The following is a 20,214-nucleotide window of genomic DNA, read 5'->3' on the forward strand; positions in this document are numbered from 1 at the left end:
TCCCATCGCTCAGGTGGAGAGGGACAGTCCCTGCCTGGGTGCCGAGTCCCCCACTGCGCCCCCAAATAGCAGCCCCTGCCCAGCAACCGCTCCTGCCCGGAGCCTGGGAAGGGCATCCCCTGGCTCTGGGGGACTTCTGTGTCCTGGCCGGGGGCTGCAGGGGTACCCAGCGCCGCAGGATCCTGCAGCTGCAGTATGGCGCGCAGTGCAGCAGCCGGGGCTCCCTGCACGCACAGCAGGCACACAGCCCAGCAAGGTGCCCCGGCCCCGGCTGCAGGCAGTGCTGCAGGCAGGGCCCCGGGCCCCCTCCTGCAGCTACCAAGCAGATGAAGGGGACCCGCGGGCCCGGCAGTGGCATGGGATGACCCCGTGCCCTACTGCCACCGCAGCCAGGCTGCCGCCCCGGCCAGGGCCACCCGCTGCTGCGGCACACAGAGCACAGGCACCTGAGCTGGTTTGCATAGTTCTGAACATTTAATAACTCAGTCTCTCTAGCGTTATATCCACATCCATTAAATTAAAAACAGGCTCAGGAGGCAGCTCCCGGCTGATTAAATTACAAGAAAAAATTACTGTGCACCAAAAAGTTATTATAGAAAAATAGTCCTGTGGCCCCCGGCCGACAGCTCCGTCCGCAGCAGGCCGGGGCTGGCGCTGGCACGGGGTGGGTGGGAGCCTGCGCCACGGCCCCGGTGTGCAGCGGCGGACGGTGAAGGGGCTCACGGCACCGGCCCCCAGCCCGGGGGAAGGGGCAGCGGGGGCAGGCGGTGCCGGGAGGGGCCTCCGGCGGGGAGCGGAACGGATTGTCACCAAGTGGGGGCAAGGCACGTCGGGGGGCAGGGGCGCGCTGGGGGCTGCGGCTGCAGGGACGCCGGGCTCTGCCCAACACGGGCAGGGTACAGACAGAGCCGGGGCAGCGCACCGGGGCTGCCCAACGGCCCCGGCCAGCAGCGTGCACAGCCCTGCCCGGGGACAAAACATGAGGGGGCCCAGGGCAGACCCGCAGAGCAGGGTCTGTGCGAGGGGGGGTCCCTGCCTGTGCTGGGGGGGGGCTGAACCTCGGGCACGAGGAAAGGTGCTGCCCTGCCCCATGCTATCCGGTGCAGGGGGGCTCCTGTCCACGCTGCAGGCAGCCACAGCCGTGGTGGGATGGGCAGGCAGCAGGCAATCAGGCAGCAGAGGCTGAGGCCTGGCCATTATTGCTGTTGAAGGGCATGGGTGGAGGTGGACAGGCCCTCGGGAGGTGGCGGGGAGCTGGGACGCAGCGGGCTGAGCTGGGGCTGCAGGCAGAGGCCCGGCGGGTGCGGAGGGTGGCAGGGGCAGGGGGACACCGGTGGGTCAGAGCTGCCCCTGCCCTGGCCAGCCCAGCCTGAGCTGTGACAACGCAGAGACCCCACATGCTGCCCACTGCGGGGGACTCGTGTGACCCCCAGCAGCAGCCACCCACCGCGGGCAGGGGCCACGGCTGCCAGCACAGGGCCAGTGAGCGCCAGGGGCCCCGCTGCCATCAAACACCCCAGCATGGGGTACAGGACAGAGACGGGGCCAAGAGAGATGGTGTACGAGTGGGACGGTGCCGAGCTGAGGACGGTGCCGGCAGGGCCGTGCCCAGCAGCCCAGGCCAGGGCCAAGGGCCGGTGCCGGTGGGGGGGAAGCCCTGGGCTGCTGTGGTGCGGGAGGGAGATGGGGGCAGAGTCCGGGGCCCCTCGGCCTCACCTGCCCCGGCCCCGCGGTGCTGGGCAGGGAGGAGGGAGGGGCGGGAGGGCTCATCAAAGGGCACTTTGGTCTCTGATGAAGGCAGTCCTCTCGCTGTGGGGCTCGTAATCCTCACCGTCCGACTCGGAGGGGCCCTCCTCTTGCCAGATGTCAGAGGGGAGACCCTTGTAGGAGATGATCCCGCTGTCCAGGGCATAGACCTTCACGCCACGCAGGCTGAAGCCTGAGCGCGCCTGCAGCACCAGGAAGATGGTGACAAATATGACGACGATGAGGACGCAGCTGAGACTGGCGATGAGGACGGGCAGGTTGGCAGGAGGGGGGGCCTCCGCCAGCCCCTCGCCGTCTGCCAGGGCAGGGGACGCACGGCTGCTCTGCGTCTGGTGGGAGCAGGAGAGGTCCAGGCTGCTGAAGTGGGAGTGCGCGGGGCAGGTCAGGCACTGGTTGGGGCCGGGCCCCACGCAGGTGGCGCAGGAGGGGTGGCAGGGCAGGCAGAGGTGGGGCGCGATGGGCTCCACGCTGTTCTCTAGGTTGTAGTGCGTGCTCTGGACACCGGGCGCGAAGCCGGGAGGGCAGCGCTTCAGGCAGCTCTTCTGGTGCAGGTAGTACCCCTCCTCACAAACTGCGGGAAAGGCAGGGTCAGCACAGGCAGTGGGGCTGCCTGCGCCCGATGTCCCTGTCCCCTCCCCACCGGCCCCACACTCACCAACACAGGTCTGGCTGGGGGTCAGGGTCTTGCAGCCGCTGCTCTCCAGCTGGTTTGAGAGGCTGGGGGAGTCGGTGGCCGTCCCGTACAGCACAAGCGTGAACTTGGTCAGAGTGCCTGCAACAAGCCGGGGTGAGGATGTCCAGTGTGCCCACACGTGCTCAGGACAGGCACAGGGAGGGGGCTTGTACTGGTCAGGGCTGTCAGTGGACAGTGGGGCTGTGCCCACTGCCTGGCAGAGCCCCCACCATGCGACCATGCCCCTGCACAGGGCTGCCCACGGCACAGGGGGAACAGGCCAGCTGGTTCTGGGGGTTCCTACTGCAGACCCCTGCCGCCCTAGAGGAGCCCCATCCCCTCCCCGTGTGCCCAACTCCAGCTCCTGCCCAGCCAGGTCACTGCAAAGCATCCGAGGTGCCACCAGCCCCTCTGCTCATGGGTGGTGGGGGGACACTGGGCACCCATGCTGCTCCCGCTCCTGCCCTGGGCTCAGAGGGAGGCAGTGGTGGGGGTGAGGCCAGCCCAGCCCTACCATAGTTGTTGGCATCACTGGTGTTCTCGATCTCCAGCACCCATTCCCCAGAGGGATCCTCATCCCACGAGTGTGTCGTCATGAAGGCCCAGTCGTTGAAGCCGTCGGCCGAGAAGTCATGGGGCCTGGGTGAGGTAGGGCGAGAGGTGGGTGACAGCGTCCCCCAAACCTGCTTGTGCCAGCCCGGTCCTGGGGCTGCCCTGCAGCCCAACACCTACCTGGCAGCCAGGAGGGTGGAGCGGGTGCCCATGGGACTGACAAGATGGATGGCCAAGTCCCCCCGCCGGTTGTAGGACAGCGTCAGCCTGGCCTGTGCGTGCTCCAGCCGGCTGATGTAGTTGGCTTTTCCCAGGCAGGCGTCCACCTTCCGCCGCACCTCCAGGCGCTTCCCGATGTCCCTGCCAAGGACAGGCAGGAGTGAGCCCAGTCCTATGTGACAGAGTGCCCTGGCCACCGCTCCCCACTGTGAGGCTTTGCGGCTGTCCTGGTAGTCAATCCCGCAGCAGCCGCCGGCGCCTCCTCTCCATTCCCATCCCTGGACGGGCGGAGGCAGCAGACGGGCCAGCCCCAGCTCCCGGGCACGGTGGGGTTTGCTCTGCCGAGCACACGCTGCCTGATGCCGCCTGCCCGGCCACCACTCCGTGCCAGCCCTGAATGGGCCCTTTCTTCGCCCGCCGCGGGGCCGGCTCCACCCTGCATGGTGGGGCCAGGGACGGGACAGGCACGGCCGTCCCCATCCTACTGCTCGTCTGCAGCCGTCCCCTCTGCAGCTGCCTGCGGCGCCAGCCCTGGTGCCAGTGCAGGATGCCGGTCACAAGGAGTGCCTGCTCTGGATGGGCAGGGCTGGGTCCCAGGGGACCAGGGCAGGGCAGCAGGCAGAGGCAAGACCCATCCTCAGCTCCCTCCATGCTCAGAGATGCCCCACCCCGAGAGCCCCCGGGGAGCTCCCCAGCCGCACACGAGACTCAGCACACGCTGCGCTGTGGTGGCGGCGGCCAAGCTGGAGTAAAAGGAGCTTCTGTCTGACCCTGAAAAGCCCCTCTGTCTGGGAATGACTCGTGCTGGCTGCTCCCAAACCGCAGCGTCCTGGCCTGCCCGCACCCCCACCGCGCTCGCCTGGCCCCAACAGGAGCAGACAGGCTCCACAGTCAGTGTCGGTGCTGGATGGCTGAGGGCGGCTTTCCCAGCTCTCCCCAAGCTCTCACAGGAGGAGGGTCCAGGGTCTCAGGGGCAGCTCAGCCCCGGAGATCCTCCCCACTCCTCACCCTGGGCTCAGAGGCACCTGGGCTCTGGCTAAGAGCTATGCATGGGATGGACACTGGGTGATGCCCTCCTGGGCTCACCAGCCCTTACTTTGGCTCCGTGAGGACATCGATGACGCACTTCCTCTGAGGTCCCACCGTGGTCCAGTTCTTGGCCAGGCTCACCATGGCCCCGGCATCCAGCAGGCCGTAGCCGTAGGAGTGGCTGACTGTGGACAGAGACAGGGTCAGTGCCACTTCCAGGGCCAGGGATCGCCAGCAGGGGATGTGCGCCTGGCCATGCTGTATGGCTCACCGGGGCCTCCCGCCTCCTCCACATCCCAGGGCTGCTGGGGTGCTCTGCCCCAGCACCCCTGGGCTAGCAGTGCTCATGGGAACAGCAGCCCCATGTCCATCCCCAGCACCCCGATACCTTTGCGGCCAACACCGTTGGTGACCCAATCATTGGCATTGAGGTGGGCCGGCTTCGACGTCTGCACCACCAGGTGCTGCATGTCCCGCCAGGTCAGGTTCTTGCTGTGGGGAGACATGGGGCTCAGGCACCGGAACCTGGCTCCTCCTGCCCCAGGTGGGTCCATGCCCAGGTTCTGCCACCCCACAGGGCTTGCATGGCTGCCCCAGCCCAGCCCCACTCCGTGCCTGCCCTTACTTGGCTTCCAGGGCAAGAGCAATGATGCCAGCAGCCAGGGGTGCTGAGGCTGACGTCCCTGTGTGGGATTCGGTGCATTTCTGTCTGAGGTCAGTTGTCACCTGCAAGGAGGAGTGCTGGGATAAGAGGTGCTGTGGGCACTGGCCAGGTCCAGAAGGCAGCTCGGGGACTCGTGTCCCCATGAGGGCTGTGAGAGGTGAGGTAGAGCCACTACTCCTGGGGCAGCTCACAAGCTTCCCCCCAGAATTCCTCAACTCACGAGACCAAGCCCCGGGAGCAACCTGGCAGGCAGCAGCACGGCACAGCGGGGCCAGCCCTGCGTCCAGCACTCTGTCCCGCTTGGCTCCCAGAGGGATACCTACAGCACCTGCAGCTCACGGCACATCCCACCCCCACAAGCCCCCAGCCCGCAGACACCAACAGCCCCAACTCACAATTTGCTTCTCGTTCTGGTTGCCGCTGCTGTAGGTGGTGGCGAGGGTGGAGGAGCAGGCCTCGCTGTACCAGGGCACGTTACCATACTGCGTGGTGCTGCTGATGGACAGTGTGTAGATGCTGTTGGTGTAACCGTCACAGTTGCAGCTGTCGTGCTCACGGCCCCCGTTCCCGGACGCCCAGACGAAGATGGAGCCCAGCCCCCCTCGGCCCTAGTAACAAAGACAGGGTGAGGGCCAGCACCAGCATCACCCATGCTGCTGCAGGGCAAGAAACCCCGGGCTGGAGCTGGGGACGAGGGGACAGTGCTGGCCCCAGGGCTCTTGCAGCCTGAGCGGGAAAGACTGAGCAGATCCAGCTGGGACACTGGGGGACAGCAGGACATCACCGGTCAGCATGCTGGCCTGGGCGCCCGGCACCCCTATCCCTCACCACTGCCATGCCTACGGAGATGCTGAGGCAGCTCTGCAGAGGCTGCCCCAACAGGCAAGGCACTGGGCAGCAGGAGGCCCCACCAGAGTGGGGCTTCCATGAACCGATGTCTTTTTCTGCTCGGAAATCACCCACGTTGACTGCCTGTGTGGGATTTGCAGCTGCCTGGCAGCACTGCGGGAGCTTGGCAGAGCAGTCCCGACCGGCTGCTCCGCACCCAGAAGCCACAGCTCCACTCACAGCATGTGTGAGAGAGACGGTGTGCACAGCAGGGCGGGTTTGCCAGCATGCCTCGCACAGCACACGCATCTCTCTGTGCAGGCAATCCCAGGCGGAACACAGGGCACAGCTGAACCATTCAGGCTGCACCACGGTCACACCAAGGCACGGGCTGCACTGACAGCACACGGGGGCAGTGGGGCGAGGATGGTTGGAGGAAGCGAGGGCGAGAGGCTGGCATGAAATGAGGCAGGAGCCAGCGCAGGGCTTCGGAGAGTGGGGAGAGACCGTCCCAGCATGGGGCTGCGTGGAAGCCCTCTGAGCAAGGAGGAGAGGGCTGCTCAGAAAGGCGAGATAAGTGCCCTGCATGGGAGGAGCCCTGACTCAGAGCCATTGCGCAGGAAGAACAGGAAAAACCAACAGAGCCTGATCTGGGAGATGGGCTGGAAGACAGCGCATCATGAGAGGGCCAGGACCACAACCAGGACGGGCAGAGCAAGGGAGACCTGGGGGAAGGGGCAGGACTCAGCCGGCGCTCCCCAGCAAACTCTCCTGCTCACCTGGCTGACCCCTCGGAAGAAAGCCTCCTCTGCCAGCCGGGCCGGGCCATCCACAGTCTTGCCATCGTCCTCAGGGCCCCAGCTGGCACTGTAGATGTGGATGTGGTTGGGATTGAGGCCCAGGGAATGGGCCTCCACAGCATCAGTCACCTCCCCATCCAGCATGCGCACGCCTAGGGCCAGAGAGCAGACGTCACGGGCGACCGGACGGGGCACAGTGGCCATGCACCGCAGGGCAGAGGTGCCACAGGCGAGAGCCCTCCATCTGCTGCTGCCACCCTGTGCCATGTGCCATTACAGGGCTACCCTGGCCAGCAGCACCGAGATCCCCAGCACAGCCTGCTCCTCTGGCTGCGAGGCACCTGCGGAGCCCAGCGCAGGCTTTGCTCTAGGTGCAGGGCAGGGGGTCACCCACCTCCGATCCTGGCGTTGTAAGCCACGCCGACACCGCAGATCCCGTTGTTTGCCACGGCAGCAACTTCCCCAGCGCAGCGCGTGCCGTGTCTACAATCGAAACAGGACCAAGTGTGCTCAGATGGGGCGAAAGGAGCACAAGGCAGAAGCATGCCACCACCCCTGCACCCTCCCGCAGTCCATGAGGGATGGCACCACCACTGAGTCCCTGCCACGGCCGGGCTCTGCTGCCCTCGCCTCTGCCTCCAGCCTCACCTGTTGTCGTTCATCTGCGTGTAGCGGGGCTGCGGGTCTGGGTCCTGGTCATTGACATCAAAGCTTGCCCCTGGATCCTGGAAGACAGACCTGGCAGTTAAGAGACCGTCTACTTTGCCCACCAAGTCCCACCGCCCTGGGGCTGGGCCGAGCTGGGGGGGAGGCTCCAGCCCCACCTCCATCGCTTTTCTCCATGTCCCACCACGGCAGGCACAACAAACCCTGTGCCACACAGCTGCAGGGCTGCACCAAACAGACGCAGCCGCCCAGGACAGGCTCCTGTGTCACACCGCCCTATGGCATCGCCCCACACTTACGTAGTTGCCTTCCAGGTCAGGGTGGTTCTTCTCAATGCCATCATCCAGGATGGAAACCACGATGCCCTTGCCCGTGTAGCCCTGCTCCCAGGCCTGACGCACATTCAGGTCCCGCTGGTTCGTGTTGTACTGCCGAGAGAAGCCCTGGCATAGGAGCTGTGCCCAGCTGTTGGCACTGCAGTGGGGGTGTGTGCGGACCCCTCCCAGGTACAGCTGTAAGGGTAAGCAAGCGGCAGCCTTCCCCCTGCTCTGCTGTGGCATGGAATGAGGAAATCCCAGGGGACCTGGGCACAGAGCTCTGGGCAAGGCCACCCAAGGAAGTCCACTCCAAAAGGAGACCGAGCCCCAGCCTGTGCTTGGGCCCCATAAACACAGCTCCCTTCACAGAGATCAGGCTTGCTCCCGAGCTTGACGATGCAGACTTGGGTACAGACCCCATTCCTGGGCCAGGCAAAGGGCTGCTCCCTCCTAGTCCAGCCCCAGGCTCTCCCCCACAGGGAGCCACAGCTCCATGAGTGTGGCCTCTTCCCTCGGGTGTCCCAGAACCACAGCCACCGGGCGGCTGCCTCAGGCCTTCCTCCTCCCTGCCAGCCTGTCTGGCAGCAGCTGCCATCCCTCGGGTGCCATGTCCACTGCCCCAAAACTTGCTGCTGTGACTGCACGGCTCCTCTCCTCACCCGGCAGCACGCAGCCCCCACCTGGCACTCACCAGGTACCACTGCTGCGGGAACTTGGGGTCCGTGGGCTCCATGAAAATGTCTCGCTTGGTCCTGCGCTTTGCCACCTGCTGCTCCAGCCACTGCACCTGCGGGCAGAGAGGGCATGAGGCTCCCCTGCTGCCCGTGGCCACCCCTTGGCAGCTTGTGTCTGTGCCAGCAGCTCCCTGGACCCCGTGCCCCCCGTGCCCCCCAGCCAGCAGCTTGCCCGGAGGGGCTCTGAGCTCACAGCCAGCCCCGGGCTGGTAGAGCATCCGAACCGGCCAGAACTACTGCAGCATCCAGACCGTCCCTCCTGGCCTCTTCTGCACAGCCGTGCTGGGGTGGCAGTGCCAGGTGTCCCATGACAGGCTCCGCTCCAGCAGAGCGGGCAGGTCAGAGCGCAGAGCTCTGCCGAGCAGCAAGCTGCCGAGAGCCTGCCAGCTGCTGCAACGCGCTGCACGCCCTGCTGCGCTGCCAGAGTGCCAGGGCCCTGGGCTGGAGCCAGGGGATGGAGATCACGGCAGCCCCACCACACCGCCGCGCTGAGATCTGGCACTGCTGGCACTACCCTGCACACCTTGTCCCACATATGAGGACAGAGAGCCCTCCAGGGAGCAGGGGCTGCCCCACGCCCTGGGATCACAGCAGTCCACAGGCCAGTGACAGCGGCTCTGCTGACCCCCTGCCTGTGCCGGGCTCCCACCTGGCTCTGCCACGGGCCTTGATGCCAGGGGACGGTTCAAGGCAGCTCAGCCCCGTCCCATGCCCAGTGCTGGCTCACACGCCAGTGTGAAGTGCCCAGGACCAAAGCCAGCCCCCCGCAGAAGGCAGGCAGGGCTCCCCACTGGACGTACCTGTGGTTCCCTGGCCAAACGGCTGTGCCAGGGCTGGTGGGGCGAGAGGGAACGCTTCACCACGCCGCTGTGCCGAAAGTGGTAATAGTCACCGAAGATCTGTAACAGAGAAAGGAGCAGGATGGACAAGAGAGCCCAGTGTCCCCAATTCCCTGTCCCCCCACCTGCGATCCCAAGCCCTGGTGCTGCCACAAGCAGGCTGGGCCACCCGCTCCAGAGCAGCTGCTGGTACATGGTGCAGGACTGCGAGAACAGACTGCGAGCACAGCCTGCAAGACGCTGTGGCAGCTGGTGACACAGCAGCTAGGGAGACCCTGGGGCCACAATGACGTGGCCTCTGCCCACCTCAGCCTCTCGAAGGCCCCCCCCAGCAGTAAATCCCTAATTGTCCAACAAAGCTGCTGCCCTGGCAGGGAGGCCCCAGGCGAGCAGCAGCAGAGAGGGACAGGCTTTTCGGAACCAGCCTGGAAGAGGTTCCCACCTCAGGAGACAAAACTGCCGCTCCTCTCCCTGAGCCAACCAGCACCCCTGCTACTGGTGATGGGGGGAGACGGGGGGGGTCCAGACCTCAGATGGTCCCAGGCAGGGCAGGGAGGGTCTGAGCCAGCCTCTGCTCCTCCGGACAGGCCACTCACAGAGCCCTTCTCCCCACACACCCCAGGGCAGCGTCCCACCAGAGCACCCACCCAGTGCTGGTCTCTACCTCGGGGCACCGCCAGCACCAGAGGACCAAAGCGAGGGAGGCACGCAGGAGCCACGCTGCGCTGGCCCCGGCTCAGCTCCCACGCATGCGAGGACAGCCCAGCCGGGGCAGGACAGGACTCCAGCACAGCACAGCTGGGCCAGGAGGCCACGCAGCCGCCCAGCTGGTTATTTTTAAACCCCAAACCCTCTCCAGTGCTGTCATTTCCTTATCCCCTCCTGCACGTCCCGGAGGCTGGCCTGGCGGCGGTGGCCCCACCCCTGCTGCCCAGGGCCTCCCTGGACCGGGGAGAAGGGGGCCAAGCGTCCACCCTGCCCTGCTGGAAGCCATGCAGCCTGGGCAGCAGCCGCAGGCGGGATCTGGCTGCCCAGGCTGCACCATCACCTGCAGGGCTGCGCTGCAAAGGCTGCAGGAACATGCGGGAGAGGACATCTTGCCCCCTGCCGCCCCAGGCTGCTGCAAAACAGCTTGGTTGCAGCTAACAACCTCCCCCAACCTTATCAGAGCTCTGCAGATGTGCCGCCACCCTGGCCAGCCACGCAGCTGGCCGGATTCAAGCAGGGTAGTAAAGGTGCAGCCGGCTGACCGGCACCCTCGGCCCCGGGGCAGCAAATCCGGGCTGCAGCTCTCCAAGTCATGCACTTCACCTTGAAGACCCTCTGTGCTCCGTGGGGTGAGGGAAATGCACCCCAGCACCTGGAGCCGCACCTGCACCACCTCTGCTTGGGGGGGAACCGCCAAGCCCCCACCTGCCGAAATGGAATCACTGCACTCCGGAGGGCTTCCTCCATGGCGCAGCCCCCCGTGCACCAGCTGCTCTGTGGGCAGCAAAGGGAATGGGCTCGACTCGTGGCATCCCAGCACCAGCAGCACAGGTTGGCAGAAGCTAAACACCAGGGTGAGGACTTGCATCCACGGCTCCATCACTAGGGGAGTCTGGTGCTTGCAGCTCACCAGCACACATCAGCCCCCAGGGAAGAGGCAGGCCAAGCCCACAACCGCCAGCTCAGGACTGCTCCCCTCTGTGTGGGGACCCTCTGTGCTGCCCCCAGAGCTGGGGCCGTGGTGAGGAGCAAGCTTGGGGCAGGGGACAATGCAGCAGATCAACTCCACGCTGCACCAGCTGGTGCTATCCAAGGAAGATGCAAAACACGCTGTCTCCCCGAGATGTGGTGCTCATGATGTGGGGTTGCGCTCCCCAGTGCCGGTGGCAGCTGAGCACTGCTCCTGCCCTGGGCTGGTGGAGGAAAGGCCAGGACTCAGCCTGCAGCTCTGCACCCCTTCCCTGCGGGGGCACAGCCGGCTGCAGAGCTGCAGCCCTGCGCGTTAGGGAAGCATCGCACCTCCAGCACTGCCAGAGTCACTGGCGGCAGACCCAAGCCCGTTCCCCGCAGCACACCACGTCCTCCCAGTACAGCCCGAGACTCCTGGCAGCTCAGAGCCTTTGGGAAGGTACTGAGGTGAAAAGCCTCTGCACCAGGCTGGCAGAGGGGAAAGCGAGCTGCAGGCTCGCTGCCCTCCCCCCAGCACCCCCTCACCCCCTCCAGGGGTAAGGACAGAGCCCTGATTGTTCCTGCAAGCAGATTGCGGCTCTGCCTGGTCATCCGACTGGATTAGGTCTGCACAGACACTGCGGTGGTAGCCAGGAGCCAGCCAGCCCACATGCTTCCACCCTAATCCCCACAGTCCCTGTCCTCAGCAAGGGCAGAGCCACCCCTCAGCACCGTGTGTCCCCGGGGCGGGCAGCGCTGATCCCACAGAGAGCGGTGCCAGCTCACTGCTCCTGCCTCGACCTCCCGCCATGGCTCACCACCACCTCAGCCAGCCTCAGGGCCAGCGGGCTGCCGCACTCCCACCCACGTCCCTGGGAGCAGGGCGATGTGCAGGGGTCTAGTGGGGACCTGCAGCCCAGCGGTAAGAGCACTCCTATCTGGGCTGGGGTTGCTAGGGCTGCTCGGCCCCGGTGTCCTGCCAGTGCAGCCCGAGGCTGGCACCAGCAGCCGGACCCTTCCCTGGCGCTCCCCATCCCCAGCTGGGGCAGGCAGCACTTGCAGCCCCTCCTCTGCACCAGCCCCAGTGGGGAGAACCACCACACTCCTGCCTCACTGCCTCATCCATCCCTCTCCTCTGACACCACTGCCCCCACCCCGCACTGTCCTTTGGGTCACTTTCGAGGCCACTGGCACCAGACATGGGTCCTGGCACCTCTCCTGGAGGCACCGCTGGCCCAGCAGACTGCCCGCCTGCCCGGGTTCTGCAGGCAGCGGAGGAACAGGGAGTACGCCAGGACAGCACGCCTCGAGGACAGTGTCCAGACCCCGCGCTGAGGCCAGGATCCGCGCAGATAAGGACCCTGGGGGCCTCTCACTGGGGCACTGCCAGAAGCGCCCAGTTCCCCCCCCTTCCAGGCTGGTTGTCGCATCCTGTCCCTGAGGCACACCCCCCCAGGAACGGCAGCCCAGAAACCTCCCAGGAGGGAGAGCCTGGCTCTTTCCAGCCCTGCTCTTCCCACCAGGACACCACAGCCCCTCTGTGGGAGCGGGCAGCCCAGGCCAGCCAAGCCTCGTCCCGCAGCACAGACACCAGGACAGGCTCCAGAATGGGCGAAAACATGCCCAGACCAGCAGCCTGAGCTGCCGCAGCCCGCGGGGCTCTGCCTGCCGGCGCTGCCTCGCTGCTGCTCCGCTGGCAGCTCAATGGGCTGGGGGAGCCGGGGGAGAGGTGCCAGCCTCCAGCACAGACCGAATGGTGCAGGGAGAAGGTGAGCGCCGCCGGGCAGAGCTGGTGCAGAGCCTCCGTGGCGCACAGGGATGGACCCCAACCAGGCCTGGGCTCCCTGCCGAGCCACAGGGCCCTGTGCGGCTCTGCACGGCAGGTCAGGGCTGACAGGCACCCCTGGGCCAGTGGAGACACAGCCACAGAGCCTGGTGCTCCTCGGCCCTGGCAGCTGGACCTGTGACCCGGCACCACAGCGTGACAGGGAACGCTGCTGGGAGCAGGCTGATGGCACCTCAGCCCATCACCGCTCCAGGGATACCCACAGAGACCTGGAGCAGTGGGATGTGTCCTGGGCCGCTCTCCCGGTCCCCTCTGCACGGCAGCAGCCCTGGCCCGACACGTCCTTTGCCCTGACGTTGGCTCTAAGACACTTCCATGCAGACAGCACCTGCATGAGGCCGCTTCATTGCCCACTCAGTGCAGACACCTTTAGTGGGGCCTGGCCCCAACCGCCACAGAGTTCCCTCCTCCAGCACAAGCCCCAGAGGACTCAGGGCTCCCTGTCCTCAGAGCCCTGTGTATCTACCGCCCCACACAGTGCTCCTTTCGGGCAGCAGAACAAGGCACTCACTGGCTCCAGCCACAGCCACCTTCCCCACCCGCCACAGCTCCGGCAGCTGCTCACAGCGAGGTCCTGACACCGCAGCCACAAGTTGTGCAATTTCCTCTGGGATTTCGCCCCTCGCTTCCTTCCTGGAGAACCAGCCCAGTCCAGTGGCAGCACCCCGCTCTCGGGGTAACAGACCCCCGGGGATGCAGGCAGCCCAGCGAGGGCTGCCTGAGCCATGTGAGCTCTGCTCCACCAGCACCAGCCTCACCTTGCTCCAGCAGCGCCAGTCCAGCTCCCAGTGCGGGGTCTGGGGGGGCATCCCTCTGGGCCAGCCCTGCTGCACCCGCTCCTGTGGGATCCCCTTGGCCCCAGCAGCCGTGCTGGCACCAGCTCCATTGGCAAAGTCCCTATGGACTGCCAGACTGGAGGCCAGTGTCCTGCCCGTGGCGCAGGGCTGAGAGAAGCCCCACATATCAGCCTGTGCAGACAGCATGGGGCAGCCAGTATCATGCTACAACAGTGGCACCAAGAAGCACTGGACTGCAAGAAGCATCCTGCCAACAGAGACGTGTCCTGTCCACACCACCATGCTGGCAAGCAGGACCCTGGCCACTGGCCCACCCAGCCCCACCGCTCTTGGCCTGGCTTCCATGCCAACACCTCAGAAGCCAGATCTGTGAGCCCCCTTGCTACCGAGAGCACAGCCTGCAGCCGGGCAGGGAAAGCAGAGCTGGCTGCCTGGGGCCTGGAGCACAGGGGAGCTAGGCACTGTCAAGACTGCCAGGAGGAGAGCACCGTGCGCTGGGGACAAGGCCAGGCACAGCTAGGACTGCAGGCAACACAAAGGGCCCCGGTTCCTTCACGGTCACCCTGTTGTCCCCACCCCACTGCCAGGAGGGTGATGGTGGCGACAACCCCAGCACAGCCATGTGTACTGCCCCATCCCTCCACTGACTGAGGGCAGAGAAAGCCAAGAGCAGTGGGGACCTGCTGACACACCTTCTGTGAAGGGCAGTTTAGGGCCAAGGACGTGCGGCTGCTGTCAGACTGCCTACTCTGTGGACACCCAGGGGGTGCTGCTGCCGCCCCGGCTGAGCCGAGGCTGTGCTGTGCTGGGGCAGCTCGTTGCGGGGAGCACTGTCGGTAACAGGGAGCCCTCTCCTTCTCCACCAATGCAGAGCACTCCCAAGTTTTTCATGCTGGGATGGGCTTTTCCTCCTTCCCCCTTCAGCAGGCAGTGTGCCGTGTCATGTCGTGCCATGCCACCAGACTATCCCGCTGGTGGGGGGAGGCCCCAGCTCCATCCAGCTAATCACCACCCTCGAGTCAACGCAGTGGGTGCTGGAAGGCTGCAGTGAACGAGCGCAAACGCAGTGGCCCTGCTGCCAGAAAGAGCAGCCCCTGAGCTGGCTCTGGGGCTGAGCCCAGCGGCCACCCAAAGCGCAGTAGAGGACACTGCTTCCACAGGAAGAGGGAAGCGGGGGACTTACCGGGCCCAGGTTGAGGAATCCATGTTTCCTGGCCAGCCTGTCAGCCTCCTGGGGCCCCGCGGGGACGAGCACAGCCCAGGTGTTGGTGTAAATACGCTGGGCCAGCACCTCCTGGGCCAGGAGAGCGAGGGCAACCACCAGAGTCCAGAGCAGGAGCAGCGAGCAGGGCCTCAGATCCATCAGAGTATCGGGGTTCCTCTAGCTGGGGAGCAGGAGGGTCCCAGGAGCAACGGATCCAGCGGCCTCCCTGCGTCAGCACCCTGAGGCGCGCCGGCCTCTCTGCCCCGCTGGTCCCTGCTCAGCCCAAGAGAGCATGGGGACAAGCCCGTGAAAGCCGGGCCGGAGGGCGGCAGCAGGCGTAGACCGTCTGGGACAGCAGCACAATCTGCAAAGAGATGGAAGAGCAGTCAGGCCCCAGCGCGCCTCTCCTCAAACCCTGGTATGCCAGGCTCCGACGGACCAAGCCACAGCTCCGGCACTGGGCAAGGGGCCCTCAGCACACAGCACCTGCTGTCCACCATGGTTCATGGACAGCCGCATGGGATGTGGGGCCCTGAGGAGTCGAGGTGGCAGCCGGCTCGGCAGGGTGTCCTGGCACGCCTGCCCCGGCGTAGAGCTGCTGTTTACCTTGCCTATTGCCCAATATGTACTTACGCTCTATGCTTACAAACAAGGGAGACGAACTGGGAGGGGAGAAGGGCACGGAAGGAGAAGAGAGGCGAGGCAAGGGAAGCCGTGCCTCCCGCCGCCATGGTCTGCAGAAGACAGGAGCCCCTTCTCCAGCTGGGACAGGTCTATCTGGTCACAGGGCTGGGAGCAACCGGGATGGGAAGCCTGCCTCTCCAGTTGCAACCGGACTGGAGGAGATGACCCCTGACACCATGCAAAGAACCCCAGCTAAATGAGAGACTGGAAGGGGGAAGCCAGGGCGAGCCACTGCTCCCTGGTTAGCAGAGCCCCAGGCCCCAGCGCCGCCACAGTCAGTGACCCACCAGGCAGAGCCTGGCAGCAGCGCTGAGCGCGGTGCTGCCTGTCACCATCAGCAGCTCAGCTCTGCCCTTCCTCCGGAGCACAACATGGTGACACCGGTGTGACTCATCTTCACAACAGAGAGGAAACTGGCACAGGGACCATGAAAAGGGGCACGCTGTCACCTCCAGCACACACCCAGGGATACCTGGGGACAGCTCGCACCGTGTTGGAGAGCAAACACAAGAAGCTGAGAAGGCATGCCCGGAGCAGAGCAGGGAGTGACCCACCCAGCACAAAGGACCCCATGACACGACAGCATTGGTGTGAGCTCCATGCACAGAGCTCCACGGGGACACTGAAATAGCTGGTCGTGTTTCAGAGACAGCGGGAAAGGTGAGAGCCAGCAGTGCCCAAAGGAGCCCCATCCCCCCTCCAGCAAGCAGCGGCCCCGGCGAGCAGGGAGCCTGCAGCGCTGCCAGGGGAGGAGAGCAGCTCCTGGCAGCCGCCTGAGACCCCGCCGCAGGCTGCAGCGCAGACAGTGCTGCGATTCAGGCACGCTGAGGCTCCCCCTCAGCGACCAGACCTCGGCCGGCTGTGGGCTCAGCCACCCTGCCAAGGCACCCAGAGCCACGAGCACCCGCTGGAGGCTGGACGGGAGCCCCGGGTCCCGCATTGTGCCAGGGCCCAAATCACAGTTTCCTGTGGGAAAGGCTCCCCGAGCCCCCAGGGAAGGGGAAAAGCTACCGTGTGAGTGGAGAGAGCAGCAAGCACAGCACAAGGGGACACTGTCTGCCATGACCAGTCTCCGTGCCAGCACCTCACCCCCTCCGCAGGTCCCAGAGCCGGGCAGGCTCCTCCACCTTGCTGGTCCCAGCAGCCACCCCGCTCCCCGGCGATGACTGCACCACGTGGGGACAACGCTGCAGCAGGTCCCTGCCACAGGGTGCGGAGCCGGGCCCTCCGCAGCCCCAGCACTGCCCGCCCGCTGCCCCAGCCCAGCAGGACGGGCTGGCTCCCTCCCCGCTGGACCGCGGCGGCTCTGCCCCGTGCCCCGGTCCTGCCTGCAAACCTCCGGCCCGGCGCCCCGGGAGCGGCGGGAGGGAGGGGAGGCGCAGGGGCGGCCCCGGGCTGCTGCAGGCCGTCCTGCGCGACGGGGCGCGAGCGGGGACGCAACTCCCCGCCGGCTCACGGGCCGCGCTCTCTGCTCCGCACCCGCCGCCCCACGAGCGGCACCGCTGCCCGCGGCACCGGCAGGCGTGGGGCAGCAGCCGCCCGGGATCCCGCCCGGCTGCTGGACGCCAGCGCTTCCCCGCGGGCCGAGGCGGGCTGCCGCACGGAGCGCCGAGGCCGGAGCCGCCACCCGTTCCCACACCGGCAGGGCGGCTCCAGCGGCGGGGCCGGGGCTGGCCCCGGGGTGCGAGGCCTGCCTCCCTGCTCGCCCTCGGCCTCCCGCAGCGGCCGCTACGGCCGTCCCCGGGCGCCGCCGGGGCAGACAGACAGACAGACAGAGTTTGCCCCGCGGGGGGCGGCCCGGGCAGAGCCCGCCCAGGGGTCGCCGCCGGCAGCGCCCCGAGCCCGGGGCTGCCCAACGGCCGCGGCGCCCTCGCCCGCCCCCGCCGCCGCCGCCGCCGCCCGGCCGGGGCCGCCCCAGCTGTCAAACCGCCGGCGCCGGCGGGTCCAGCCCGTCCCCGGCCGCGTCCCCGCCGCCGTCCCCGCGCCCTTACCGCGCAGACCTTCCCGCTCCCGTCCCGCCGGCGGCCGGGCCCGTCTAGTCGGCGGCGCCGCGTCACGCCGCGGGGCGCCCGCAGCGCCCGCCCCGGAGCCGGGCCCGGCCCAGGCAGGGGCGGCGGGGCGGCCGGCGGGGCCGCTTGTTTACGCCGAGCAGCTGTCAGCGCCGCCCCGCCCCGCCCCGCGCCGACCGACCGACCGACCGACCGGCCCCGCACGGCCCCGCACGGCTCGGCCCGGCACGGCGCGGCGCGGCGCGGCACGGCCGCCGCTCCGCCGGGCGCCGCCGGATGCCGTCACCGCCGCCCGCCCCGCCCGCGCCCCCCCGCCGCCGCCGCACCGGCGCCGCCGAGCGATCCGCACCCCGCCGCAGCGCGCCCGGCCCCGGCACGGACACCGCCCCCCCCGCCCCATGCTGGGCCCGGCTCCCCTGGGCAGCCCCCCTTCCCCCGGGGCCGCTCCCCCTCGGTCCGGCCCGGGGAGACCCACTCTCCGCGGACACCGGGCAGAGCCCGGGGCTCAGCGCAGCCTCTCCCCCGTTCCGGCGTGGGGCTGCTCGTGCGTGCCGAGGGCTGCCCGTGCCCACCGGGGACTGACCATGCCGACCAGGGACCGACTGTGCCTGCCGGAGGCTGCCCATGTCCACCCGGGACTGACCATGCCCACTGGGAACTGACTGTGCCCACGCGGGGCTGCCCGTGCCCACCCAAGTGGGAGACCTGGATCTGCCCCACGAGAGCCCAGACCCCCCCATCGGCCCCAGGCACCGATCAGGGGTGTGAGGGCACCCGCAGGGAAGGGTACCCTGAAGACACCTCGCCTCGCGTCCCCAGGCACCCACGGCGGGACACAAGCCTACCCAGACCAGCCCTTGCCAGCCCCAGCCAGGAGGTCCCTCAACCTGGCCGACAGGAGCAGCACCGGCCTTCCCTCCAAGTCGGTGTTGCGGGGGCTGCTGCCCCGGGCTAGTGTGCAGCAGCCTGACGAAAAACTGGAAAGCAGCAACACAAGGAAAATCCATCAGCCCAGTTTCAGGTTTCAGGAGAGAGACTTCCACCAAGGAGAAAAGGTGAGAAGTGGATTGCGGTTCATCTCAGCTTCGGTCGTTCGTAAAAAACAATACACTCTTGTCGCTGGTGTGCATAGGACCGTGCCAAGAGCAACGCAAAAGCCGGGTCAACAGCAAAGAGCAAAAGCAGCAGAACCCAACTGACCTGGATCCTCCGCACCTCAGAAGGGGTCTGGGCAGCCCCGGGTAGGAACGGGTCCTACAGCTCTTTACAGAGAAAAGGAAGTCCCTCGGATATCATGATTGAGATCACGAAGCATTAGCAATCGCACAGGAAACAGTCACCTTGGTAACTGAGATGCTGAGAACAGCCCAGAAAATCTGGCACAGGGCAGGTCTCTCTGTTAAACTGGGTTAGTTTTGCAGGGCAGATGCCTGGCTGCAGCATCGCCCAGGGGCAGTGACTCCAGCAGACCCAACCGCAGCCTCTGGCCCCAGGAGCTGCCACCGGGGACCACTGGCCACGGGGCTGTGGTACCCCAGGTCCACCCTCTGCGGCCACTGTCCCACCAAGCAGCCCAGGGGGACCCCGGCACCCCACGGATGTGCGGCACTCACCCCTGCCCCGCTGCAGCCTGGTCGGGAGTCGTCCCTGGTGGCCAGCAAGTCCAGACCGGCCCCACAGCCCCTGGATGTGCAGCTGAGCCGGGAGTACCCCGCAGAGATATATGGGGGATATGTGCGCTGGGGGCACGTCCTGAGGCAGACCCTGTCTGGGTGGTGGTGGGGAGGGAGGGCTGTGGGCGGGCTGCCTCCCTCTGCCCCCGCCCGCACACCTTATCTTCAGATCTCTCATTTCGGGCGCTGGCAGCAGGTGACAAGCTGTTGCACCTGGCCCCTGTGACATGTCACGTTGGGGAGAGGAGCTGACAAAGGGCCCTTGTCACCACAGGGCTTATCTCCGTGCCGCAGGGCAGGCAGGCAGGAAGCACCTCTCTCTTACATAAAATACTGGCTTTGGACCCACATGCTGACCCCGTGGCCTTGCCAAAGACAACGCCTGTAAGCGGGGAGCACCTGGCTGCGGGACAAAGCCACGAGCATGAAGGGGACTGGGGGATGGCTGCAGATGGGGCAGAGAGCAGGGCCGCCAGGCTGGATGGCTGCTGTTGCCCCCACACCTTATGGTGTGCATCCCACCTTATGCTCAGCATCCCTCTCCTCGGCTGCTGCTGATGGGGTGGCAAGGGAGTGAAGCAGCTACCGCAGCCACGTCTGCCAGGACCACAAACCCTCCTCTTGGATATTGAAGGGACCTGGGGGCCATCGCTTGGAGGCATATGGCACACTCCAGGAGATGGCCAGGAGCAGGCTGCGACTCCCAGCACACTGTCGCACCAGCAGCACACTACCGTGAGGCAGCCAGCAGCTCCCTGCGAGGTCTGCCTGGCCAGGCGATAGCCCACCGCATCCCCTGGAGCCTGCGCTGTGGGCACGGGGGCCAAACCTCTCACTGTGCCAGGGAGAGACCCCCCCCGCATGCTCTTCCACACCAAGCGCACTATGTGGCATGGCCTGGCAGCGCACAACAATCAATAGAAACCTACTTGCATGGAAAAATCAGGTCAATTTTTGGCTTTTGGGTTGCAGAGATTGCACAAGCTCCAACAGTGATGCAACTGCCCATCTGCCCGAGCTTCCTGGGAGGCAGAGCAGCGACGGGGCTGCCCCCTGCCCACAGGCACCCCCAGCGCGGGGGGAGCTCGGGGACACAGCGGGACCATGGGCAGCAGTGCCGCTCCCCAGAGCCACCACTCTGCGGGTGAAAGCAGAACAGTGAGTGGGGAACCAGTAGAGGAAGGGCAGAGGGCCCTCACAAACAGCAGAGAAACCCAAATAATGGGTAACAACAGCAGGCAGAGGACATTCCAAGGG

At 66.5% G+C, this 20,214-nt stretch overlaps 1 protein-coding gene across 1 annotated transcript; it reads right to left on the reverse strand.

Annotated features, from left to right (window-relative positions):
- Positions 1 to 458: 458 nt before the first annotated feature.
- On the reverse strand, positions 459 to 17,366 carry FURIN (furin, paired basic amino acid cleaving enzyme). The gene is made up of 16 exons (XM_082488801.1): positions 17,267 to 17,366; positions 14,571 to 14,955; positions 9,050 to 9,148; positions 8,207 to 8,302; positions 7,498 to 7,626; positions 7,181 to 7,257; positions 6,927 to 7,015; positions 6,512 to 6,684; positions 5,300 to 5,512; positions 4,866 to 4,966; positions 4,629 to 4,732; positions 4,308 to 4,425; positions 3,173 to 3,352; positions 2,955 to 3,079; positions 2,423 to 2,539; positions 459 to 2,338 (listed from the first exon to the last, which is right to left on the reverse strand). The coding sequence occupies exons 2-16, from the start codon at positions 14,748 to 14,750 to the stop codon at positions 1,770 to 1,772; spliced, it is 2,370 nt and encodes a 789-aa protein (XP_082344927.1). The 5' UTR covers positions 14,751 to 14,955; positions 17,267 to 17,366; the 3' UTR covers positions 459 to 1,769.
- Positions 17,367 to 20,214: the final 2,848 nt, after the last annotated feature.

The sequence above is a fragment of the Vanellus vanellus genome (genome assembly GCF_965231255.1).
Source record: "Vanellus vanellus genome assembly, chromosome: 11".
NCBI lineage: Eukaryota > Metazoa > Chordata > Aves > Charadriiformes > Charadriidae > Vanellus > Vanellus vanellus.

Bases quoted from the DNA above. Each gene is read 5' to 3' on its own strand.
- FURIN (XM_082488801.1), bottom strand. From the start codon at position 14,750: ATGGATCTGAGGCCCTGCTCGCTGCTCCTGCTCTGGACTCTGGTGGTT. The intron at 7,016-7,180 runs GTGAGGCTGGAG...TTTCGATTGTAG, and splicing joins ACGCAGATGAACGACAACAG to ACACGGCACGCGCTGCGCTG. The intron at 4,733-4,865 runs GTAAGGGCAGGC...GTCTCCCCACAG, and splicing joins GCTCTTGCCCTGGAAGCCAA to CAAGAACCTGACCTGGCGGG.